This window comes from Callithrix jacchus, chromosome 7 (assembly GCF_049354715.1).
Source record: "Callithrix jacchus isolate 240 chromosome 7, calJac240_pri, whole genome shotgun sequence".
Lineage (NCBI taxonomy): Eukaryota > Metazoa > Chordata > Mammalia > Primates > Cebidae > Callithrix > Callithrix jacchus.
Genome location: NC_133508.1, coordinates 146,007,454 through 146,034,756, shown reverse-complemented (window position 1 = coordinate 146,034,756; position 27,303 = coordinate 146,007,454). Strand labels below are relative to the sequence as shown.

General features: G+C 35.6%; 1 protein-coding gene and 1 long non-coding RNA gene across 17 annotated transcripts in view; one reads left to right on the top strand and one right to left on the bottom strand.

Moving 5' to 3' along the window:
• The window catches only part of LOC118143070 (uncharacterized), a 140,901-nt gene that overhangs the window by 111,907 nt on the left and 1,691 nt on the right, over positions 1-27,303 (top strand). For 7 of the 9 annotated variants that reach the window (XR_013520307.1, XR_013520312.1, XR_013520308.1 and 4 more), the window contains one exon: positions 892-6,879. This is a non-coding gene — a long non-coding RNA (uncharacterized LOC118143070). Of the gene's footprint in view, positions 1-891; positions 6,880-18,989; positions 19,407-27,303 lie in introns of those variants that run through there. The other 2 variants (XR_013520304.1, XR_013520305.1) reach the window with 2 other exon arrangements.
• Positions 1,258-27,303, bottom strand: part of AGL (amylo-alpha-1,6-glucosidase and 4-alpha-glucanotransferase) — a 70,239-nt gene continuing 44,193 nt past the window's right edge. For 3 of the 8 annotated variants that reach the window (XM_017969330.4, XM_017969328.4, XM_017969329.4), the window contains exons 26-35: positions 24,672-24,897; positions 22,770-22,881; positions 17,981-18,116; positions 12,630-12,742; positions 11,432-11,643; positions 10,133-10,230; positions 9,044-9,131; positions 8,805-8,938; positions 6,149-6,256; positions 1,258-3,809 (exon numbers count right to left, since the gene is read on the bottom strand). In XM_017969330.4, the coding sequence (XP_017824819.2) occupies positions 3,692-3,809; positions 6,149-6,256; positions 8,805-8,938; positions 9,044-9,131; positions 10,133-10,230; positions 11,432-11,643; positions 12,630-12,742; positions 17,981-18,116; positions 22,770-22,881; positions 24,672-24,897 (1,345 nt within the window). In that variant the 3' untranslated portion in view covers positions 1,258-3,691. Of the gene's footprint in view, positions 3,810-6,148; positions 6,294-8,804; positions 8,939-9,043; positions 9,132-10,132; positions 10,231-11,431; positions 11,644-12,629; positions 12,743-17,980; positions 18,117-22,769; positions 22,882-24,671; positions 24,898-27,303 lie in introns of all 8 variants that reach the window. The other 5 variants (XM_078332670.1, XM_002763996.7, XM_078332668.1 and 2 more) reach the window with 2 other exon arrangements.

Below are 27,303 nucleotides of genomic sequence, written 5' to 3'. Positions count from 1 at the left end.
CAAAGGTGAAGGCAAATGCTGAAAGATCCGAGTAAAGAAAAAAGCTGGCTGGACATGGTCAAACCAATAATCAACACTTTGGGAGGCCGAGTGGGATGAGGTGGGAGGACTGCTGGAGTCCAGGAGGATGAGACCAGCCTAGACAACACCAGTGTAGACGCCCATCTCTACAAAAAAAGAAATGCAAAAATTAGGTAGGTGCAGTAGTTGTATGCCTGTCATCCTAGCTACTTGGGAGGCTGAGGTGGGAGGATAGATTAGGTCTAGGAAGTTGAGGCTGTAATGAGCTGTAATCAGGCCTGGGCAGCAAAGCAAGACTCTCTTTAAAACAAAAACAAAACAAAACAAACCCTCCCCTAACCAAAATACAGCCAAAATGACGAAGTATTAGTACTACTCTATAATTCAAGCCTTATGCAAATTTGGGGGGGATAAACCAACAACAACTAAGCAAATTCCTTGAGTTTAATATACTGGCACATTGAGGTTCTATGTAAGTAAATTTGGCAAGTTTGCTGTGGTAGTTACAGGTTTGGATTTTTAGGTTAATATCTTTTATCTGAAGATGAAGATATACTTATCTGAAGATGAAGATATACTTATCTGCAGTAAAAATAAACCAACAGTAACTAATACAAAGACCAAATGGATCAACTTTGGTCCTTAGATGATTTTCTATAAATATGTGTTATTCAGTAGTATAATGAAAAGTAAATTTTTAAAAATTGGCTACTTTAGGAGGCATGTATATTCTGGCCTGTAGTGTTTAGTTTGTAAGTTGATTACAGGCAAATAAAAAATTCACACTTAAGTAAAAGTTTCAAGAAATACCAGGAAAGTGGGCAGCTTCTTTATTTTTATTTATTTTTAAATTTATTTTAATTTTTCCAGGAGGCCCATTGTCATCAGAAAAAGTATATAGTTTCTAACAGATTTATACATTGGAAGTGGATTTTGCTCCTAATTTCAACATGGCTAATGAAATAATCCACACAGTCTAAAATTCTTCCTCCTCTCTGCCTCTACACATCCTGCAAAAAGGTAAGCAGCTAAAGTAGGCAAGCACTGAATAAATGGCTATGGTCAGCATTGACAAATTAATTGCCTCTGGGAGGCTGAGGCAGGAGGATCACTTGAGGCCAGGAGGTCGAGGCCAATCTAGGGAACATAGTGTAGAATCCTGTCTCTACAAAATAAAAGATAAATGAAAATAAAAAATTAGCTGGGTGCAATGGCTATGAATAAAAGCAAAATAAAGACCTTTAGAAAATATTTTTATTTTCTTAACACACAAAGATAACAATGACATTTGCCCACTAGACAGAGTAGTTCAAGACATATCAGAAATGGATTATCATTCACATGTTACAATATTCATAAACATGACCAGTTTCATGTTTTCCCAATTATCTTTGAAAACTTTTTAAAATACCACAGCATACTAAACTGGCAAATTCATTTCTCATGTTAAAGAGTAATTTTGATTTTGATTAGTGAAAAACCGAGGCATAGTCCATTGCTGAAATCCTTATCCAGCATCACTCAAGTATGAAGCATTCTACCTAAATATTCTTTAGTCAAATGACACCTTTTAAAAATCTAATTCTGTATTTTAACTATTATAGAGGAAATAATGTTTAACATGCTTTCTTAAACTTTAAAATATACCATGCAGAATATAACAATGTTCTTTCATTAATATTCATTAGGAATATGAACCACTTAGTTTTCTAGTGCAACACAATATCCTAACAATTTACCAACATGGGTATTTGTCTTACTAGAGATAACCCAAAATGGCTACATTAAAAAAATTCTGAACTTTACATTTTTTTTGGTCACATTTAACTGTTAGTCATTACTTCTGGCTTTGGTTAAATATGCTGTTTTTCTGTCACCTTTCTTACCTCCTTTAATATCAAAATTAGGGTAGAACAACAAAACTACATAAACCTTTGATGAATGGTTCTCTCAAGGAAAGTCATTGCTTTTACTTGCACAGTTTAGAAAAGGTTATACATTGAGCTAGGAAGGAACTGAAAAAGAAAAGGAAATTTGGAAACCAATGTGTTTACAGATAGTGGTCAGATTACTGTCACAACTGACCTTAAATCTGTAGGATTTAATCTGCTTTAGTTTTGGAAACCAAAAACCTAAGCTAGTTAAAACTATTTCTAAAGCAACATCAGCTTTGAAGAAGAGCAGGCAGACAATCTTAAATTACATGAGCTTTCAAGCATGAGTATTTGACATCTGAGGCATTTATGTAGCTTTCAAGCATGAGTATTTGACATCTGAGGCATTTATGTAGCTTTCAAGCATGAGTATTTGACATCTGAGGCATTTATGTAGCTTTCAAGCATGACTATTTGACATCTGAGGCATTTATGTGTTTTTGTTGTCCAGAAATTTTAGTTTGCTGGTTTCCTTCCTTAGTTTTACTTGTTAGTCATAGTTAAGGTTTTGGGTATGTGACCTCTAAACTAACTAAAAAAAAAGTGCTACTTTTAAAGTAGCATTATTTTAAAGTAGCATTCTTTTATTAGCTATAAATGAGCCATGAATATTATATAGCAATGAAAGAATTCTTGCAACTACTTCTTCCAACTGAATGCATAATGATCAAATTTAAGTGTTTTCTTAAGACAAAAACAGTAAAAAAATTCTATCTAGGAAACAAGTTCTATTAAAAAATATTAACTCATGTAAATGTTATAATCCTTTTTCCTTTTATGACTTTGAGATTTTTAAGGTATCTTAAAATAAATTAACATGAAAAACTTCCAATGATTTTATTGAATCTAAAATATCTACTGAATTCATATCCATATTTTATTAAGATTCTTCTCAATGTTAAACTTGTCAATGTAGGTTTTGAGTTAATAGGAAATCAGTATCTCTTATGATCTAGCAATAGATTTTTGTACATGAACTAAAGATAGTTGAGTTTTAGAAAACTAATATAACATTCTTTTTTCTTCAATGTTCTACAAATATGACCAACAATATCCATTTTGAAAATGTAAGCTATTTTATAATAGTAAACTGGAACTCAATACTAATTTTATAAACTGTTTTAGGAAATGAATTTCCTAATGCTTTGCATGTTTCCCCATATAAGTCAATCACATAAAATACACTGCTGGCATTCATTATATTACACAAAAATTAATATAACAGTGAAAAAAATGAAAGCATAGTTTGAACATCTGTGCTCCACTTATGAACACCTATTGTAGGTGGAAACTTCTATCATTCACCATTTATTAAATACTTATTAAATGCAGTGAGCACTGTATTAAGAATATTGTAGTAAATGTTGATAACATTAATGAACCACAGCCTATTCAGTATGTTACTGAAGATTATATATGCCACAATTAAAAGCTATCTTTCCATTTCTTTCATTTTGTTTTCATATATGTAAAAATAGAAGATTACATGATTTTTCTTTTTCAAACTCTAGATTTCTAGGCATTTGAAGAATTATATTTCTTCCTGATTCAAATTGAAACCTACTTCTGTACATTAAAAAAAAAAACAATGCTTTTACAAGCTTCCCTAATTGAGCATCAATATTATAATAAATGAGATTTTTAAAATGACTTGAGCCTGTGCATATAAAGCATTTACATATGATGACCTTGCATTCTATAATACGAGTAATGGCATACATAATATCTGTAATCAACTATAAATCGTATAGTGTCTCAAGAATAGTAGCAATTGACCAGGCTTGTGTTTCACAGCTGAAAGGACAGTATTGGGCATTCTCATTAGTCAGTTCTGGAAGTCCTTTCCAAGGGGATCTGAATGAAAGAAAGACATTTTACAAAGACATAATCTAATACATATTAATAAAATAAGAAAGACCTGGTGATTTTTGCTTCTATTTATAGAAAACAATCATATATAGTCATTTGCTACAAAAAGACACAACATCTTAAAGACATACAAATGAATTTAGACTGAAATTATTCTTTGACATTCCATCTTTGGAATTTAAGACTTTTAAATACAAGAAATCCCTTTAGGTATTAAAAACATAGAAAAAACTACCATTACCAGCTATATATAAATATAGAGATAAATACTCTCTCAGGGATAATTTTATTCCTTTTGGAGTAGGTTTATGAGACTCAAATTGTAATTATGCAGATATGTTATATGTGATCTTGATAAAACTATAAACTAAAAGTAATGAAGAAACACTAAGAACTGTAATTGGGGGGAAATGCCATTCCAGAGTACTTGCTACTTAAAGAAAAAAATGCCAATTAATTTCTCATTCTACTGAATAACTAGCTTATTATATATTGCGTGTTTATGTTCTATGCTAGGTGCTTATGTAGATGATGTCATTGAATGTTCACAGTAACCCCTAAGGTAGGCGCCAATGTATTCCTATCTACAGAGAGGGAGGAGACATTTATAGAGGTTGAATCACTTGTTCCAGCCCTCCCTATCAGAGCACAGTGATGACAGCACATCAAATTTATTCTTAATTTCAATGTAATCCCTTAAAAAGGAAGCACAAATTTTAAAAATACAGAAATCTGTAATGTTTCATTTTTAAGTTGGGTTGTGGGAACACATTTATTTCATTATTATGGTTTGTAACTCAGGGCTATATTACATACATGCTTCAGTGGGCATCAAATATTTCATAGTAAAAATAGGAAAACATAATTCCATTAGGTAAAATAGAGTATTTTGGATAATAACTAATATCAGCTAGGTACCATATTTAAAAAACTGTCATAGAAACATGGAAAATGTAGAAAATATAATGTTTCCAAGTATTTAATCTACTTTAGAGTAAAATACCAAATTACTGAAGTTAGATATCTGCATATCTGTAATGTGTGAATTGTATCTCCACAGAATTTGTATGTTGAAGTCCTTACCCCCAGTATTTCAGAATGTGAACTGTTTGAAAATCGGGTCACTGTAGATGTAATTAGTTAAGATAATGCCACATGAAGATTGGAGTTTTGCTGCCACAAGCCACAGGATTATCCGCAGCTAGGAGAGAGGGCTGGAAGAGATCATTCCCTAATACCTTTAGAGGGAGCATGGCTCTGCCCGTGCCTGATTTTTCAGATTTCTGGTCTCCCGAACTGTGAGACAATATTCTACTGTTTAACAATTTATATTACCTAAGTCACTCAGTTTATAGTGCTTTGTTATTGCAGCTCTAGCAAACTAACAGACTACCAAAATTAAGAAACAAAATGAGTTTACAAAATCATGAATATGCTGTCCATAATTAAACTTGAACACTAGGACATGGAATGTATCCATACAAATATAAGGAAGTCTCCTTTCTCTTGCTTTCCTGAAAAAATTCATCCTGAAGTCATTAGGTGGGACAGAGCAAGGCTGGTAACCACAAATGGAGAGAAAAGGGTAACAGGTAGTATGGAGCTGCAGCAGGATGTTAGAGTCCAAGATGTATGAAGAGGGAGTTCACCAAGGGTGAGAGTGGTCCAGAGTGGGTAGTTAGAACCCAAGTGGTGCCAGGAGGGCTCCACACATAGAGGTGGCTTAGTGTGGGGTATCAGGCCCAAGCTGGGTGAGCAGACTCTATGTGGTAATGATAGCCCAGTGTGGGAAGTAGGTTATTCACTGTTGGAAAAGGGAATTACAAATATGGAAAGGGAGAAATATAGAATTAAACACTGAGCATTACATTGAAACTGGTGTGAACTCAGGTTTTCAACACATATAGACAGGACACACAGAATATGTGTATCCTGGTATGTATGTATGTATTTATCTATGTTTATGCATTATCATATATTCCTTAGCCCTATCTACTGGGGGGCATAGTAATAATCAATACACCATGTGCTCAGATCTGGCTTCTAAATAACATTTTCACTATAAAGAACAAAGGCTCCTTAGAGAATAGCCTGATTCCAGGCTTGGGTAGTGAAAAAGCAAAAGATGAGTCTTGAACATATTGCTGGGCCATAAAGCAAGGAAGGACTTCCATACATGACAAACAGGATGACAGAATTTCCCTCCTGTCTGATACAGCTGAAGAACTGGACAAAGTAATAATTCAAGACATTAGACATTAGGCAACAAATAGTGATCCGTGAGGAATGAGAAACAAATGAAGCAAACCCTATGATTACCATACCTGACTGCCTTGAGAGTTTCCAGGATTTGGCACAGAGAGGGGGAACACAGGTGGAGCCTGGCAGACTTCCTTGAGTTGAACTGAGAATCCAGGAACACTACAAAGCAGCTACAATTTGCAGAACAGAGTACTAGAGAGGAGGGAGCTGTATAAAGAAAGAACTCTGAAGATATGCAGAGGGTCCCACTCAAGTATCTATAGTGTACCAATCGGTAAATTTATAAGAGGACACCCCCAAAGAATAAGAAAAGGGTCATCCAAAAGGATGAGAAGAAGCAGTACCTGGCACTCATACAGAATTGGGAACACTTGCTTGTTCATACCAGCCAGAGTTGAAAACATCGTAATTTTCAGGATACAGGGTAGAGAACACAATGGGTCTTAATTCACTAATGGAGAATAATTATTCCTAGACCAAATGCTGTTCTGGTCAGGTCTAACAAGCTTAAAATCAAGACCTGAAAGAATCAAATTGTTTCCAAGTAATTTCATTGCATTCCAAAACAAAACTCAAAAACATGTACAGAAACATCAAAAATCTAGCACCCAACAAGGTACATTTCACATCTGGTATCTGATAAAAGAAGGACCAGGCAAATGGCTGGGTGTGGTGGCTCATGCCTGTAATCTCAGCACTTCAGAAGGCCAAGGTGGAAGGATTGCTTGAGCCTAGAAGTTTGAGATCAGCCTGGGCAAGATAGCAAGACCCCTGTCTCTCCAAAAAACAAAAACTACCAAGCAAAGAAAGGGGATGATATGACCCATAATAAAGAGAATAATCACAAGCAAAAGAAATCCAGAAATGAATTAGCAGACAAGGATATTAAAAGAGTCACTGTAATTATATTCCATATGTTCAAAACATTGAGCAGATACATGGAAGATATAAAATGACCAAGATAAAACTTCGAGAAATGAAAACTACAATGTGTGAAATGAAAAACACCAGGATGGATGTGATGGTAGGTTAGACATAAAAATGATAGCAGATTTCTTGTCAAAACAATGTAACCACCTTAAAGTATGAAAGAGAAAAATCTCAATTTGAATTCTATACACAGTGAAAATATCTTTAAAATGAAGGCAAAACACAGAAGTTTTACACTTACACGAATTGAAATAATTCATCATGAGGAAAAATACACTACAAGGCATGATGGAGAAAGTCCTTCAGGTAGAAGGAAAATGATATTAGATGGAAATACAGAACACATCACAAAAATATGAAGAGCATTGAAAATCGCAACCATAAGAGTAATTCAACTTTTTTCTGTATTATTTAAATATCATTAAAAAATAACTGACTGCCTAAACAAAAGTACTAACCATGTAGTATGGGGGTTATAATATATATAAAAGTGAAATGGATGATGATAATAGCACACAGGCCTGGAGGGGAAAAATGAAACTATACTATTTTAGAGTTCTTTGTACCTTACTTGAAGTGGTATATCACTAGAAGGTAAACTATAAAGACATATACTATAAACCTAAAGCAACCATTTAAAATAAGCAAGAATTATATCTAATTAGCCAGCAAAGGAGATGAAAATGAAGTAATAAATATTCAATGCAAAAGAAGCACAAAAAGAGGAAAAAGCTAACATGGGACAGAATAAACAGACAACAAACATTTAAATTTCATAATTTCAGTAATCACCTTAAATATAAATGGTCTAAATAATCCAAAAGCAGAAACTGTCATGCTACAAAAGAGCAAGACTCAATTACATACTACTATGTACAAGCAATCCACTTTAAATACAAAGACATAAATAGGTTAAAAGGATGGTAAAATCTGTACCATGGTGACAACCAAATGAAAGAAATCGGGAGTGGCTCTATTGATATGAAACACACTGAAGTCCCTTATATACTTGTAAGAAAGGAAATAAAATTGTGCTGTTTCCTCATAATCTGAGGAATAGAATATAGATATACTTATGTATAATCAAAAATTTGAGAAATTAAGATATCTTCTGACTGAATATACTATCTCATAAAGATATGTAACTCTGACACTATTTGCTAATAATTAGGACAAGGAGGTAAAAAATGGTTTTTGAAATAACAGGTAAAATACCAACTCTGGTATTTTAACTATAATGAAAGCATTTCTGAAAACTGTATCTTTTTTTTTTTTTTTCATTTCATTTAATTTTTTTTAAGATTGGGTTTTCGCCATGTTGGCCAGGCTGGTCCTGAACTCCTGACCTCAGGTGATCCACCCACCTCGGCCTTCCAAAATGCCAGGATTACAGGCATGAGCCATGAGCCACCGTGCCCAGCCGAAAACTGTATCTTGATGTATCTTTAAATCAATTAACTCAAAAGGCCTAGGCTGAGTACCTTCAGTTTTTATATTTATCCTGTGCTAACCACATCCAGAAACATCAGGTAAATTTAAAAAATCAAAGGCTATTCCACATATATACGTAGCATAATATCAAGACCTCAACTTAAAATAAATAATAACCTAAAATAAGAGAAAGTGAAAATTATATAACAGATTTGTCATGTTAAAGAGTAAAGGCTTAAGTTTTCAATGGGATACCTAAGGCATACAGAAATGAATTCTAAGAAAGTGTAATTTACCTAATAGCTAATAAACTGACTAAACACTAGTTATGGAAATTACATGCTCCTGATGACTTACCTCTCAAGATGAACATAATGTCGGGAAAGAACATTTTTAACCAAAACTATAGTCTTTGCAGTAGTCTCTGGGCCCATCAATCTGGAAAAATATAATTTTGCACGAAGAAAATACCCAATAGGCCACAACCACTCCTAAAAAAGATTATTTAAAAGTAAAGACAAAAATAACTGTAAATATCTAAAAATTACTTGAAAAATAATTTAAACTGAAACTGAGAAGATAAATGAAATTCTTACAGGTCCTTGGTGATAATTGAAACCTTTAGCAAGATTGTAGTTGTCATTGTCTAATGCATTGTCATAAATTCCACAGTAAACCATATCACTGTAAAATGATTGAAATTCAAGTTAAATAAAAGATCAGATATTATATAGAAAGCATTAGAAAAATTTCAATAACAAAGGTAAGAAAAATAATCAATTATTTTGTCTTCTAATCTACAGAATAAGCTCAGCATTAGTACATCATCCATTTAACCTTAAATTAGTAAATACTGAGTTCACAGGACTTTAGTCACGTGTTAAAAATGATTAACAAATACCAGTTAATATAGAAATGTAAAATATTCTGGTATCTTGCCTTAAAGAAGTTAGCCTGGCACTAAATATGGGTTCGTTTAAAGTCAACTATTTCCTAGGCCTCTAATACATTGAGGCCTATCTAATAACTGAAATATACAGAGACTCATTTGAATTAGTAAAAATGAAAGCCATGGTTTTATTAATTATAGATTGGAAAGGTGGTTTTTAAGCTTCTCCATAAAATTATTTTAAAATTAAAATTGGCCTATTAACAGATAACAACTGAATATACATATTGCTTTATTATAATACATAGAACTTATAGCACAGTTATCTATACTCCATTTGTTACTTTTCTTTTCTTTTTTTTTTTTTTTGGAGAACTGGTCACATGAGTAAGCTTTAATTGTGAGTTTTGGTGGTTTTTTTTTGACCAGTGTTTCACTCTGTCAAGCAGGCTGGAGTGCAGTGGTGCCATCATAGCTCACTATAGCCTTGATATCCTGGGCTCAGGTGATCCTTCTGCCTTAGCTTCCTGAGTAGCTAGGACTACAGGTATACACAATCTCTCCTGGCTATTTTCTTTTTAAATTTTTATTTTTGTAGAAATGGCATCTCCTTTTGTTGCCCTGGCTGGTCTCGACTACCTTGGACTTCCAAAGTGTTGAGATTACAGGCATGAGCAATCATGCCCAACCTGAATGCAATTTTAGACATGTTACTGGTAAGCAAAAAAAATTATGGTTGATGTCAATGTATTTGGATTAAATATAATAACATTTTAATACTTATATTCCAACTTACTCTGGATCTAAAGTTTTCATGCCAAGAGGACCAAGCAACTTTTTTTCTGCAATCTCCAAAGCTTTCCATGCTTTTTCTGTAGTAAAGAGCTCAGGGGCCTAGTGAATGTGAAAAACAAATACATAAATTTTTAAGATCACAGAAGAATGAGTTCCTACCCACAGAAACTATTCATAAACTTGAAAGAAATTACTTAAAATACAGTGAGGGTCAGAATTTCAGTGCAGATGCCTAACCAGATGGTAATGCTCTAAGGCTGAGTTAGAAGCACTGCTTTTTGGCCATAGAAGTTAGGAAAGCTTTTAGAGGTGACTATTTCTCTGTGTCACCTCAAGAAAGTTACCTAGCTCCAAAAGGAAGTTGCCACAGCTACACTGAAAGCAGAACACAATTTTATTTTTCCCCCTTTGGAGACAGGGTCTCACTCTGTCACCAAACTGGAGTGCAGTGGTGAGATCAGAATTTTAGTCTAAAAGTTCTGAGCAGCCTCAATCTCCTGGCTCAAGCGATCATCCTGCCTTAGCCTCCTGAGCAGCTAGGCAGGCATGGAAGAACACATACCTTCTCTATTTTACTGCCTTGTAGTTTACTTTTAGACTAAAGTATAGATTAAAAAAAGAGAGAGTCTAGAATTCTTTGCTAGACAAAACTAATTGCAGCAATGCAACAAAGAAAATACAATGTTAATTGAAGCTATCCACTTTAGTTCACTAGTTCAGCACTTTCCAACTAGTGTGCTGAGGCACTGGTTATAGTACAGGTGTGCAGGATACAGAGACCCTCACCTTTCAGGGCAGCTGGGTGGGGCCCAGGGCTAACTGAAGGAGTGGATCTGGCACAAGCAGCCTAGTCCATTTAGCCTACTGTTCTGTACAAATATCAAATATTCTTTTCTTTCTTTTTTTTTATATAGAGGCAGGGTTTCATTATGATGTCCAGGTTGGTCTCAAACTCCTGGGCTCAAGTGATCCTCCTGTCTTGGTCCCCCAAGTGGGATGACAAGTGTGAGCCACTGTATCTGGCCACAAATATCATCTTCTGTGTGCTGTGAATGTGAAAAACTCTAGGAAGCACTTCATTAGTCATCACCCATTATTTTCTGTTTCTGGATACTGAATGTTACAAGTTAAAGGTGATATGCATAATACTTGATTAATTAGAAAAGGCTTTAAAACTAGCTAGTAAGCAATATACTACTTTTTAGCAATTAAGTGAATTTGAAAATGAATGGGAATAAGGAACTAAGTAAACTCTAGCACATTATTTTTTGAAATATAAAAACAAAAACGAATCACCTACCACAACCATTGCTATGGTAAAATTAGGCCTGAGCTGATAGTCACACCAAGGACTTGAAGCTCCATAACTATCTTTGTATATGCCACGTTTGTGAATCAGATTTGGATGCTTTTCATTTAAATCTGAAGGGTCTTCTGAAACATGAAACAGCTTTTCAAAGTTGTCTTGTATTTTTCTGTTCCACTCATCATATGAGACCTTTACAACCTTTCCTGAAAAATAACATAAGATATGGTAGTTTTAATCACTCAAAACAAGTCACACATCTAGTTACAGACAAATAGTAACATTTAGTTTAATTATTTTCATCTACTACAAGGGAATAAATTATCCACTTTTGGAAAGTGTGGCCAGTCTGAATTGAGATGTACTATAAATATAAAATATAAACTGGATTAAGAAGATGCAGCACCAGCCAAAAAGAATGTAAAATAGCTCATGAATAATTTTATATCAATTATATGTTGAAACAATATTTTACATACATGCACTGAGTTAAATAAAATGTTTTTTTACCCAAACTGCATCGCAGTCGTGTGAACTTGGCTCACTGCAACCTCTGCTTCCTGGTCTCAAGTCATTCTCCCACCCCAGCCTCTCAAGTAGCTGGGACAATAGGCTCACACTACCACACGTGCTAGTTTTTGTATTTCTTGTAGACATGGGGTTTTATGTTGCCCAGAAGGGTCTCAAATTGCTGAGCTTAAGTGATCTGCCTGCCTTGGCTTCCCAAAGTGTGGAGATTATAGGCATGAGCCACCATGCCTGGCCAATTTAATAAAATATCTTGTAATCAATTTCACCTGTTTCTTTATACTTCTTAAAATGTGGGTACTATAAAATTAAAAATTTTACATGTGGTTCACATTATATTGGACAGTACTGTTCTAGAAAAAGAGATGTAAAGATTGCAAAATTGCTCACAGAAATGCAAGTTCCTCATAGTCACACTGAGGAAAAAAGACAAGCACAATGAAGGCAATAGCTATGCTGCTTTTTTATCTCAGTTCTATGTTGCTAAAAATATGGTTAGCAATTAGAATTGTTACAATTTTCACACTAGTAAATTAATGAATTTTCTTTCTTCTTAATTTAAGGGTTTTCTAATATTAGCTGATTGAATCAAATGATGATTACATAGGTTGAGAATATACATAGTACATTTGAGAGTTCTTTGTAAATAAAATAATCAGCTTACCATGTCTTTTTACTGTAACTTCATGATAAGGGAAAATATTTTTTTTGGATAATTCCAGCAACCAACGAGCAGCAGATTTACTCAGACCCACAATTTCCACAGCAGACCCATCTCTAAAATTAAAAAACGTATTTTAATTCTCTAAGTTGGAGTCCTTTAAGTACTAAAGTGCATTCCGTAAACAATTGTAATGAATCATATACCATATCATGAAAACTAATAAAAATCCTTATTGTATAGGAATGTACAGTGTATCACATAAAAAATATTTCCTCTTACTGTTTTGCCGTTGTCTATCTTCCTCACAAGTTTGTTTGTTTTTTTACTGTACTTTAGGTTCTGGGGTACATGTGCAGATCATGCAGGATCGTCATAGGTACACACATGGCAATGCGGTTTGCTGCCTCTATCCCCCCATCACCTATATCTGGCATTTCTCCCCATGTTATCCCTCCCTGACCTCCCCACTTCCCCACAGTCCCTCCCTTGGCCCCCACAAAAAAACCCTGTGTGTGATGCTCCTCTCCCTGCGTCCATGTGTTCTCATCGTTCAACACCCGCTATGACTGAGAACATGCAGTGTTTGATTTTCTGTTCTTGTGTCAGTTTGCTGAGAATTATGGTTTCCAGGTTCATCCATGTCCCTACAAAGGACACAAACTCATCATTTTTTATGGCTGCATAGTATTCCATGGTGTATATGTGCCACATTTTCCTTGTTCGGTCTATCATCGATGGGCATTTGGGTTGGTTCCAGGTCTTTGCTATTGTAAACAGTGCTATGAACATACGTGTGCATGTGTCTGTATAATAGAATGATTTATAATCCTTTTGGTATATACCCAGTAATGGGATTCCTGGGTCAAATGGAATTTCTATTTCTAGGTCCTTAAGGAAGCGCCACACTGTCTTCCACAACGGTTGAACTAGTTTACACTCCCACCAACAGTGTAAAAGTGTTCCTATTTCTCCACATCCTCTCCAGCATCTGTTGTCTCAAGACTCTTTTAATGATCGCCATTCTAACTGGCATGAGGTGGTATCTCAATGTGGTTTTGATTTGCATTTCTCTAATAATCAATGATGATGAGCATTTTTTCATGTTTGTTGGCCTCATATATGTCTTCTTTTGAAAAATGTCTGTTAATATCCTTTGCCCACTTTTGAATGGGCTTGTTTTGTTCTTGTAAATCTGTTTTAGTTCTCTGTAGACTCTGGATATTAGCCCTTTGTCAGATGGGTAGATTGAAAAAATTTTTTCCCATTCTGTTGGTTGCCGGTTCACTCTAATGATTTTTTTTTTTTTTGCTGTGCAGAAGCTCTGGAGTTTAGTTAGATCCCATTTGTCTATTTTGGCTTTTAGTGCCAATGCTTTTGGTGTTTTAGTCATGAAGTCCTTGCCTATGCCTATGTCCTGAATGGTTTTGACCAGTTTTTCTTGTAGGGTTTTTATGGTGTTAGGTCTTATGTTTAAGTCTTTAATCCATCTGGAGTTAATTTTAGTGTAAGGTGTCAGGAAGGGTTCCAGTTTCTGCTTTCTGCACATGGCTAGCCAGTTTTCCCAACACCATTTATTAAACAGGGAATTCTTTTCCCACTGCTTGTTTTTGTCAGGTTTGTCAAAGATCAGATAGTTGTAGATGTGTGGCATTGCCTCTGAGACCTCTGTTCAGTTCCATTGGTCTATATCTCTGTTTTGGTACCGGCCCCATGCTGTTTTGTTTACTAGAACCTTGTAATATAGTTTGAAATCAGGTAGCGTGATGCCTCCGGCTTTGTTCTTTTTGCTTAGGATTGTCTTGGCTATGTGGGCTCTCTTTTGGTTTGATATGAAGTTTAAGGTGGTTTTTTTCCAGTTCTGTGAAGAACGTCATTGGTAGCTTGATGGGGATAGCATTGAATCTATAAATTGCTTTGGGCAGTATAGCCATTTTCACAATATTGATTCTTCCCAACCATGAGCATGGAATGTTTCTCCATCTGTTTGTGTCCTCTCTCATTTCCTTGAGCAGTGGTTTGTAGTTTTCCTGGAAGAGGTCCTTTAATTCCTTTGTTAGTTGTATTCCTACATATTTTATTCTCTTTGTAGCAACTGTGAATGGGAGTTTGCTCATGATTTGGCTGTTAGTCTGTTATTGGTGTATAGAAATGCTTGTAATTTCTGCACATTGATTTTGTATCCTGAGACTTTGTTGAACTTATCAGTTTAAGGAGATTTTAGGCTGAGATTGTGGGGTCTTCTAAATATACAGTCACGTTGTCTGCAAATAGAGGCAATTTGACTCTCTCTTTACCTAACTGAATACGCTTTATTTCTTTTTCTTGCCTAGTTGCTTTGGCTAGAACTTCCAATACTATATTGAATAGGAGTTGTAAGAGAGGGCATCCTCATGTAGTGCAAATTTCAAAGGGAATCCTTCCAGTTTTTTGCCCATTCAGTATGATATTGGTTGTAGGTTTGTTATAAATAGCTTTTATTGTTTTGAGATATGTTCCTTTGATACCTAGTTTAATGAGAGTTTTTAGCATAAAGGCTATTGAATTTTATCAAAGGCCTTCTCTGCATCTATTCAGATAATCATGTGCTTTTTGTCTAGGGTTCTGTTTATGTGTGGTAGATTACATCTATAGACTTGCATGTGTTGAACCAACCTTGCATCCCCAGAATGAAGCCTACTTGATCATGATGGATAAGCTTTTTGATGTGCTGTTGCAATCAGTTTGCCAGTATTTTATTGAAGATTTTTATATCTATGTTTATCATGGATATTGGCCTGAAGTTTTCTTGTTTTGTTGAGTCTGTGCTGGGTTTTGGTATCCAGATGATGCTGGTCTCATAAAAAATTTGGGAAGGATTCCCTCTTTTTGTATTGTTTGGAATAGTTTTAGAAGGAATGTTACTAGCTCCTCTTTGTACGTCTGGTAGAATTCAGCTATGAACCCGTCTGGACCTGGACTTTTTTTGGTTGGTAGGCTGTTAATTGCTGCTTCAACTTCAGCCCTTGTTATTGGTTTGGTCAAGGTTGCAACTTCTTCCTGCTTTAGGCCTGGGAGGGTGCAAGTGTCCAGGAATTTATCCATTTCTTCCAGGTTTACTGGTTTATGTGCATAGAGTTGTTTGTAGTAATCTCTGATTGTAGTTTGTATTTCTGTGAAATCTGTGGTGATATCCCCTTTATCATTTTTTATCGCATGTATTTGATTCTTCTCCCTTTTGTATTAATCTGGCTAGTGGTCTATTTTGTTGATCTTTTCAAAACATCAGCTCCTGGATTTATTGATTTTTTGAAGGGTTTTTTTGTGTCTCTATTTCCTTCAGTTCTGCTCTGATCTTACTTATTTCTTGTCTTCTGCTAGGCTTTGAGTTTTTTTGATCTTGTTCCTCTAGCTCATTCAATTTTGACAATAGGGTGTTGATTTTAGATCTTTCTTTGCTTCTCATGTGGGCATTTATTGCTATAAATTTCCCACTAGACACTGCTTTAAATGTGCCCCAGAGATTCTGGTACATGTGTCTTCATTCTCATTGGTTTCAAAGAACATCTTTATTTCACTGTTTATAAGTTGACATTCAGGAGCCAGTTGTTCAGTTTCCATGAAGTTGTGCAGTTCTGAGTTAGTTTCTTAATGCTGAGTTCTAATTTGGTTGCCCTGTGGTCTGAGAGACTGTTATGATTTCCTCACATGTATTTAAAAAATTCTATTATGTAGAATGGGGATTATGGAATAAAAGAAGGTGGCAGTTGGAAAAGGTAGGAGTAAAGAATCAGTGAATACTGAGATAAAGTACTAGAGAAAAGATAGCAAACATGAAAAATAGGGGTGGAGAAAGTTAGGGAAGGCAGACACATTAATTAGAAAGCTCATTTTTAAGAAAAATAAAAGGGAAGTACAAGGTCTAATGTACCAAAATAAACATATTTTAAAAAAATTGGCAAAGCATGTAAAGACAATAACTTATTTTTTTATTTATTAATTATTTTTTGTAGAGATGGGGCCTCAGTATGTTGCCCAGGCTGGTTTTGAACTCCTGGGCTCAAGCTATCCTCTCAACTCCACCTACTGAAGTATTGGGATTATAGGTGTCAGCTACCACACCCAGTCCAGAGTTCTTATTGGACAACTGAAGATAAAATTTAGAATAAGAGACCAAGTGTGGAGGTTCATGCCTGTAATCCCAGAACTTTGGGAGGCTAAGGCAGATGGATCATTAGAGGTCTAAAGTCTGAGACTGGCCTAGCCAACATGATAAACCCCACCTCCACTAAAATACAAAAATTAGCCAGTATGGTAGTGACTGCCTGTAGTCCCAGGTACTCGGGAGGCTGAGGCAGGAGAATTGCTTGAATCTGGGAGGAAGAGGCTGCAGTGAGTCAAGATCTTGCCCTTGCACTACAGCCTGGGCAATAAAGTAAGGCTCTATCTCTCAAAAAAAAACTACAATAAGAAAATAACTTCTCAGCTTACTACAATATCAGAAGCTATTTTTCTTTTTTTTTTGAGAGGGAGTTTCGCTCTTGTTACCCAGGCTGGAGTGCAATGGCGTGATCTCAGTTCACGGCAACCTCTTCCTCCTGGGTTCAAGCATTTCTCCTGCCTCAGCCTCCCGAGTAGCTGGGACTACTGGCATGTGCCACCATGCCCAACTAATTTTTGTATTTTTAGTAGAGACGGGGTTTCACCATGTTGACCAGGATGGTCTTGATCTCTTGACATTGTGATCCACCCGCCTCGGCCTCCCAAAGTGCTGGAATTATAGGCATGAGCCACCGCGCCCAGCCAGAAGCTATTTTAATAGCCATTACTTAATGGTTACAAAGTACATTATTTGGGTAATAGTAATATTAAAAGCTATTTTAATAGCTTCTGATGATGTATCAAGCATTTGAAATCATAACAACTTTTCGAATGACAAATACTAGAAAAAATATTTTTAAAATTCGGAGGAAAAAAGATTCAGAAAGTGAAAGAATTTCAAAAAAAAACCAGAATAATTGGTTGTTTTCTATTTGCAAAAGATGGAGATAATGAAATGTTTATATCAATAAGCAGTTCAGGTTATGAAAATGTCTTAACCACTGGGAAAATGAATCATAAATCTTTTTTTTGAGGTGCTTGTAGAGAATCAACCTGTGAGAACTTATGGAAAAGAACACAGTGTTACTTGATAACTTATATCAAGAGGACTGTGTGCATGTATAATGGGGGAGATGAATGGAGGGAGGCAGGGAAATTTTGATTAATTTAACATAAAGAGTTCATGGTTAATAGAATAAAAAATTCCACAAGTATGTGTTTTTTTTCTTTTTTTAAAATGGTATAATTACACAGCACTATAAAATCAACACTACCTTGGTGTGGCTGGGATTCCTCTGTTTCTAGCTCTGTCACTTTCTCCCATTTTATCCATCCATGTGCCACAATTGAAACGATTTCCTCCATAAACAAATCCTGTTTCTTCATCAACTCCTGCTGTTATATTAAAACCTAAAAGCCCAAATATGTATCAAATAAAATTTGTATAAGTAATATTATTTTAAAACATTTACAAAATTTTAAATATAATAAATAGGACAACCACTCTGAAATTCAGTTTGGTGATATCTTAAAAGTGGGAGATGTGCATACTCTACCACACAGGAATTTCATTCCTATATCTATTCTAGAGAGCCCTTATTTATGTGCACATGGAGATGTGTAAGAGGATATTCACTGCCACATTGCTTTCATTCACAAAAAATAACCGCTCAGTAGAGGAATGAATAAACACTGTAGTTTATTCATACAATGGGAAACCCTCTATACCATTTGAAATTAATGAAATGGATTTACGTGTATCAAAATGGATTAAGTCTGAGCTAAATAATGTATGTACACGGGCATAGAGATTGAAATAATAGACACCAGAGACTCAGAAGGGTGAGAGGATAGTGACAGATGAGAAATTACTTAATGAGTACAATGTACATTATTTGGGTGATGGTTATACTAAAAGCCCAGACTTCACCTTACCAATATATCCATGTAATAAAACTGCCCTTGTAAACCTTAAATTTATACAAAAAGATAAATATCCAAAACAAAATGATTGAATAAAACAAATCACAAATGGACATATATAGTAAGATACCTTTTGTGTAAAAGCTTATTATAGAGAATACTGATATATCTAATATCTGTGTACAATTTCAAAACATAAATTTATTATAGTATATATTATAGTACACTGAATATATGCTATGTAATATATAGCATAAGTAATTTACACATACTCAAACACACATAAGTACACAAAGCACAGAAACTTCTTGTATAAAAAAGGGGAGAAGACTCATTTTTCCCTGATCTTCCTCTCTTAAGTACAACTAAAATCCCTGAGCATAATACACTGGACTATCATAAGGGGACTCTAAAAGTGTAAAGAGGAAGGCATGTTGACTAGGAACCTGAAGACTTGAAGAATGTCACAGTGGTGAGTTCCCTGCTTTTTTTTTTTTTTTAATTCTCCGTATATACCAGTCTGGGTGGGATGTTGCCTTGGAAAACAACCTGCAATCTCCAACAGGTACTGACAAAAAGTTCCAAGAAAAACCAATTTACTCTAGCCAAAGAAAAAGAAAGAGGGACCCTGACCAGACAGAAACCTTTATAACATCTGCTCTATGCCAGCAAATACCATGGATGTCCTTTCCCCATGGAATGTCAGTGGAGGCTGAGTGGAGGCCTGGACTCCTATCCCCCAAATGCAGGTAGCAGATGGCTCAAGGCAGCACTCCCCTTCCTCAGCAGTGTGGTACCCACAGACACCATGAGGAGAGTCTAGGGAGTGTGATCTTCTACTCCCAACCTGGCAGTAGTAGGTGGCCTTGGGGCGGTAGCAGGCAGCCCAGGGTGTTTCCCACCCCTGCTGCATGATGTTAGCACAAACTAGGTGGGGAGTATGGACTTTCACCTTCACCCACTGGGAGTAGGTGGTCAGAGACAGCATTCCTCTCTCCTGACAGCATGCTGTCAGCAGAGACTGAGTGGAGAGTCTGGATTTCCATGCCCTACTCAGCAGTGATGGGGTGCCCCCTCACACTCCCAACTAGGGAAGACCTGAAGAGGAGGAAGCTGCAAAAAAGGATGCTGTACAGGAAGTCCTGGGCAGACTCTGACCAGTCTAAATGTGAAACAGATGAGAATTAACACTCCCACAGGTTTGAGAAGTAAACTACAGTGTGGAATTCCACTCAGGTTTTCTGAGTGGCCTCCTGATAGCCCATGAATGAAGCAGACCAGAATAATGTTGCTAAATATTAAATTGTCACTGAAACTACAGCCCACAAGAGTAGGCCAGAAGCTGCATACTAAACCTAAACGATGACCACTTGGTAAAATGAAAGATTTCATAGTGTCCTATAACATAATATCCAAAGGTCTGGGAAAACATGAAAAATGTTTTGTCAGGCCAAGAACCAGGAAAATCGCAACCTGAATGAGAAAAGGCAATTAACAGGTGACAACACTGAGATGACTCAGATGTTAGAAACATCTGACAGAAAAGCTTAAGGAAGGTATCACAAAAATGCTCCAAAAAGAATGATGCCTGTAGAAATAGAAAACTCCACCTTGAAATAAATATGGAATCGCCAGGGACCCTGAATAGCCAAAACAATAGAAAAAGAACAAGATTAGAAGACTCATGCTTCCTCATTTCAAAACTTACTACAAAGCTATACTAAAACAGTGTGGTTCTGTCATAAAGACAGACACAGAGACCAGTGGAATAGAGAACCCAGAAATAAACCCTGTATATATGGTCACATTTTTTTTTGACAAGGGTGCCAGGACCATTTAGTGGGGAAAGCACAGTTTTTTCAGTAAACGGAGCTGAGTAAACTGGATATTCACATGCAAAAAAATGGACTTGGACTTTATATCATATACAAAAATTAACTCAATATGGACCAAAGACCTAAACATAAGAGCTAAAACTAAAAAGTAGATAAACTGGACTTAATAAAAATCAGACGCTTCTGTGTATCAAAGGATACTTTAAAGACAGTGAACAGACAACCCACAATATGGGAGAAAATATTTGCAAACCAAATCTTATAAGTGTTTCGTATCCAGAACATACAAAGCACCCTGCACCTCAACAACAAAAACTCAGAGAACTCAATTCCTCCCCTCAATTCAAAGGATGTGAATAGACATTTCTCCAAAGAAGATATATGGATGCCTATAAGCACATTAAGAGATGCTCAACATCAAAATACAAGAACCAATATTTCAGCAAAGAGGGAAGATGGATGGCAAATGAGCACATGAAAAGATATTCCACATCATTAGCCATTAGGGAAATGCAAATTAAAACCACAATGTCCAGCCTGGCCAACATGGTGAAACCTCATCTCTACCAAAAAAAAAAAAAAAAGAAAAAATTGCAAAAAATTTGCCAGGTGTTGTGGCATATGCCTGTAGTCCCAGCTACTCGAGAGGCTGAGGTACAAGAATCATTTGAACCCAGGAGGCAGAGATTGCAGTGAGCTGGGATTGCCCACTGCACTCCAGCTGGGGGACACAGCAAGACTCTGTCTCAGACTCTCTCCAACCCAACACACAGTTTGCAGTGGTCTATGAAGCTATCATAACAGCTTAAAAAAAACTGGTACCACCAAATGCTAGTGAGATGTAGAAAAACTGTATCTCTCCAGTTTGCTGGCAGGAATTTATTAAAATGGTAAAACCACTCTGGAAAATAGTTTGCCAGTTTCTTCTAAAACAAAACTTATTATACGAACCAATCCCATTCTTGGACACTTACCCCAGAAAAAATGAAAAGCTATGTGTCACACAAAAACTTGTACATGGATATTCATAGTAGCTTTATTTGTATTAGCCAAAACATGAAAGCAACCTAAATGTCCTTCAATGGATGAATGGTTTGGATAACTGATTAAATAAATACTGGTATATCCATAAAAGGGAATACTACTCAGCAATAAAAAGTAATAAACTATTGATAAATGCAACAATTTGGATGAATCTTAAGGGCATTATGCACAGTGAAAAAATCTCAAAAGGTTATATAGTATATGGTTTCATTCACATAACATTCTCAAAATGACAAAACTATAGAGTTGCAGAACAGATTCGTAGTTGCCAGAGATGAGGGCGGGGGGTGGAGTGGTTAAGTGTGACCATAAGAGGGTATACAATGATCTTTATGGTGATGGACCAGTTCTGTATCGATTATGGCAGTGGTTACACAAAGCTATACATCGGGTCAAACTGCACAGATCTACATATACACATATACATACATGAGTGAATATAAAAACTGGTAAAAGTTGAAAACATACGAATCTCAATTTCCTGATTTTGATGCTGTACTGGGTGAAGAGTTCATGGCACACTATATCATTTTTTCAACTTCTTATAAGTCTAATTCTTTCAAAATTACAAAATTTAAAAAATCCCACATGAACATAAAACAGTGCATGTCTTACAAAATAAATATACAATAAACACATTGGAATGACTCTCTAAGGGGAATGGAGAATAATATGAAATAAATTACTATTAGCTTTGCATTGGCTGGCAATGATAGTATGCCATGAGATGAGGAATAGGATGAACTCAAGAGAAGTTAGAAAAGCACATTTATTTTAATTTCATATACAAATAAACCTTTCTACAAAAAGTATTTTATAAGAGCCTAGACTCTTGAGACAGACTATGAGTGACGTCTACGTAGCCTTATGACTCTGGGTAAGCTACTCTGCTTCAGTCTTCATTTAGTAAAAAATGGAAACAGTATCACTCATTCCCAATGTTTTGGGAAGTGTTAAATGGTAATAACATAGGTAAGGTAGTTACCACAATGCCTAGCACATGGTAAGCATGCACTTCATGGCGATTATTATTATGATTATAAATGAAACCACCAAAATTATCTTTCAAATTGGCTGACAAAAGATATAAAATTTTATTTTTCCTCTAGAAACTAAAAACTTGGTGAGATCAGGAACTATGTTAACCTTTTTCATCATTATATTGTGATGTTTTGCACACAAATATTTATTAAGTGAACAATTACAAGGTTTAATTTCATCAACTCGATAAATCTTTACTATTATAGTTCAAGTTCTGTACCTTCGTCCTTCATGTTTCGATCTATCTGGGGACCAGCGTTCCTTTCTCGGAACTGTATGCCTTGCATGTGTCTTTGCATAGCTTCCTGTATTACTTCAAACAATGGTTGATCCTGTTTGAGACACAATGGGTGTTACCTCTGTTAGAAATTACATTTTTCTTATCTTCCCCCAAATCAGACAAAGTAATGTGAAGACTTTCCTTTGGAGAGAGAAATAGGAATTGGGGTGAGGCCAGGTTAGAAGCAGCTCCTATATGCCAAATAATACAGACAAGCATACAAATATTTAACATCAGATTCGACTATTCATGTCTGTGACATAAAATAACTTGCTGATACACAAAAATGAATCTAGTGAGCTTGTACAGTTTTTATTAGAGTGATCTGTTCAGCTAATAAATAAACCTAGCTTGTCATCCAGCATCTGAATTTTAAATTGGCATTGCTATTCTTACTCATCTGCATACACAGGTAATGGGGATAAATTATGTGCTAAAGGGGAACTCTCAAATTTGAGGATCCATAATGACTTTTGAAAATACCCCCATGAATGTAAAGACTTAGTAAGTCATTTTCTTTACTCATATAAATAATACATGTGATGCTCAGGATGACATTTGGGGAAATATACAATTATATATTTTTAAATAAGGTAAAGAATGTTAAATAGAAGCAAAATGTTTAGAGTCCTTACATGTTTATTATGTTTCATTTTAAAGACTCTGAAAAAAACCAAAGCTCTATAATATAAAAATTATGCTGGTAATTATAAAAATTATAAAGCTGTGAAAAATTATTTTTTGATGAACTGTGAGAAAATGAATAGCTATGTGTGTAAAATAACTACCTGCCTGATAGCATGAACCTATATTCATTGTAACAGAAATGTCAGTCAATAATAGAGGACAAGTAAAAAAATTTTTGGACAAATGTTCTTTGAGTACTTCACGATATAAATAAATATCATTAGGACACAAATATATGCTAGCCCTGAAATAGCTTACACAGCTACTATCCGCTCCCCACCCCTGAATCATATATACCAAACAAACTATTAATTTAAAGGCAGAGCAGAAGAGGCAAAAGTATAGTATTATTGTCCAGTCTTGACTGGGGAAAAAAACACTAAAAAATGTCTAGCCATTCTTCACTGTTGTTCATAAGATAATCTTTCAACTCCCTGGATTGGTAGTCAAGGTTCTCCATAACCTGGGTCACCCTTTCCATAATCTCTTACTACCCTGCAGGTACTCTACCACAAAAAGCCAAACCAGATTGACTTTTTTATAAAATATTTTTTAAGAGCCTAGGTGCTCATAAAAGTATTATAAGTACTATGCCCCCTAAACTGTGCTTCAATCCACTATGCAACCTTATTATTCCTTTCCTTTTTTTCTTTTAAAGAGACTGGTTTTGCTATGTTGGCTAGGCTGGACTCATACTCCTGGCCTCAAGTGATCCTCCTGCCTCAGCCTCCTGAGAAGCTGAAATTACAGGTGTGTGCCATACCCCTGGCTTCTTTTCATCTCTAATGTCTCCCAACAACTTTCCTCATCTCTCCTAAAGTCCTACTCACCTTCTATGGCTCACATAGGTAAAATTTTAGCTATGTTCTAAAGTTCTCCCTGAGATCCACCTACTGTACCTTCTCTCTCTCTCAAGAAACAACACGACACTTCTACACTTTATTGAAATGACCATAATTATATGCACATTATCATCTCTTCTACCATGTTGCAAAGTTCTTTAGGTAAGGGCCAGTGATTTATAGTACCAGCAGGTGCCAAATCAATACTGACATTTGAATAATTCTTAACACTTGGATTCTTAATTACACTTACTTTTACATTAGAAACTAAAAGTCATTCTTTAGAAAAATTATTTTAAGAAATGATCTTTACCAGTGTGCCAGCAGGCAAAGGAGCAGAATCATCTGTAGGATACATTCTGGAAACTGGACATTTGAGAATGTCTAGACCATTTGGAACCATTTTACAGTAATCCTGGATACACTGTAGCCACCACCACACAGCATCCCGACAATTGTATCTGGCATAAGTTCCTTCACCCAGGAGATTAGGAATGAGACCATGCCTCAGGGTACCAGCAAATGCTAAAATAATATTCCTAAAACAACAGAATTAAATGGATCAGAAATGAAAAAAAACATAAAAAACTGAAGACAAAGACCAGTCACTTTTAGTGATTATATTTTGAATGCACATTTTCTCTCTTGCCCTATTTCTTTATATTTTCATGTAGAAAGTTGTCATAATATGATAGAGTAAGCACTCAATTAAAGTCAGGAACCTTGAATCTAGCCTAGAATTTTATGCTAACAATCTGTGTGTCTTCCCTCTCTAGTATAGTTTTCTCATCTGAGATTGGACTGGGTGATTTTTAAGGTCTCTCATAGCTCCAGACTCTACTTTTGAAATCTATGGTATTTCAAAATCGAAGTAACTATTAAACATGAACCTTATTATTTTAAATAGCAGAAACCAAGAGTAAAACAAACATATAAGAAAACAAACTGGCCAGGCATGGTAGCTCACATCTGTAATCTCAGCACTTTGGGAGGCTGAGGCAGGTGGATTACCTGAGGTCAGGAGTTTGAGACCAGCCTGGCCAATGTGGTAAAACCCCATCTCTACTAAAAATACAAAAATTAGCTGGGCATAGTGGTGTGTGCCTGCAGTCCCAGCTGCTTAGAAGGCTGAGGCAGGAGAATTGCTTGAACCTGGGAGGCGGAGGTTGTAGTGAGCTGAGATTGTGCCAGTGTACTCCAATCTGGGCAATAGAGTGAGATTCTATCTCAAACAAACAAACAAAAAAAGAAAACAAAGAAAAAAAAAAAAAAACAGATGAAGCTGACCTTGAAAAACCTAATTCAATCAGTTTAAAAACTGGTAGAAGACAGTTTATTTTTAAAAGTGTTATTCTACTATTATATACCAAATGACAATTCAGTTTATAAGAGAGCATGGCACTCTAGAAATAGCATGACATTAAGAAATAAGAAGGCTGAAGTCTAAATCCTTGCTTTGTCATCGGTGTGACCTTGGAAATGTCATTTAAATGTCTAGATCTTACTGCTTTTTGGTTAGACCATTCAGAAATTTTATTAATTCTATGTCTCAGTTTAATGCCCACTTTAATCTTGAGTCCACCTCAGCCTCCCAAAGTGCTGTGATTACAGGTGTTAGCCACCAAGCCTGGCCATAGTACTAGCACTCTAACCATCTGGAACAATCCTGTACGCTTCAGTAAAATGACCTCTGATTTGTGATTAACTCTATAGAAGGAAGAAGCAGAACCATCTGTAGTAGAGGTATGTGTCCACTAAAATGAGTTTTCTACAATTCCCAACCAATCTTACAGTTGGCTGTGGCCAGAACTGATGCACGTTAAGTGTATGGAAAATAGGTGTGTTTCCCCCAGCTCTCTTTCCCTCTCTACTTGCCTTCTGGAGAAGCTGCAGAAGCCATGGAAGCTGAAAGATCCTCAAGCTGGAAGAAACCTGCATCCCTGAATCAGTATGTGGAAGGCTACTTACTGAACATGCATCTAAGACTACAAGGAAGAAATAAATTTTATTTATGAAAAGCCATTAAGATTTTAAGTGTTTATCATTTATGGCAGCTAGGACTACCCTAACAAATATCCTCTGGGATAATATAGTATTCTCTGGGAATCACCTCTAGCTCAGGGGTAGGCAAACTTTTTCTATAAAGGATAATATAGTAAGTATTTTAGGCTTTGTGGGACATATATGGTTTCTGTTGCATATGCTTTCTTCTTATTTTAAATGACCTTTAAAAATGTAAAAGCTATTCTTCGCTCATAGGCCATATAAAACAGGCGACAGGCCATAGTTTGCTAACCCATAATGTACATAGTTCTATACAAAGTTAAGCAGCAGAAATTTGTGATAGTGCATAGAAGTGATAATTGGAAGCCAAAGAACATCAATAATGATAAAAACATTTATAAAATGTTTAGCATGTGGCAGATATTATTTTAGACAGCTTAACTGTATGTGTTAAGTTGATCTTCACAAACACCCAGTAAGGTAATTTGTCAGTTGGTAGTTTGGAACCAGGATTAAAAGCTGGCAGTCTGGTCCAAAGCTCAAGTTCTTAACCACTATACTAGGCTGAATACTGATGTTCCATTTCCTTCTTCTGAATTGGTAATTCAGGGGCATTTAGGGAAGAAGCAAACAGCTTCCCAAATTTCTATAGCTCCATGATGATAATAAGAGAAGGTCTTATTATATGTCAGATTAGCAAAAATGCAATTCATTTCAGATGCCCACCTAAAAACTTCAATTTTAAAAGTATCAAAAATAAAATTTTTGGTATATAAAGATGCAAACTTCAATTAATTTCCAGATGGCATCAAACAGGGTATCATATAAATGCCTTTTTGTTAAAAGTTTTGGCTTTTAGAGCAGTGTTTTCAAACTTTAGTGTTAGACTGTTGATAACCATCCGGAGACCTTGTGAAAATACATATTTCTGCCCACCAACC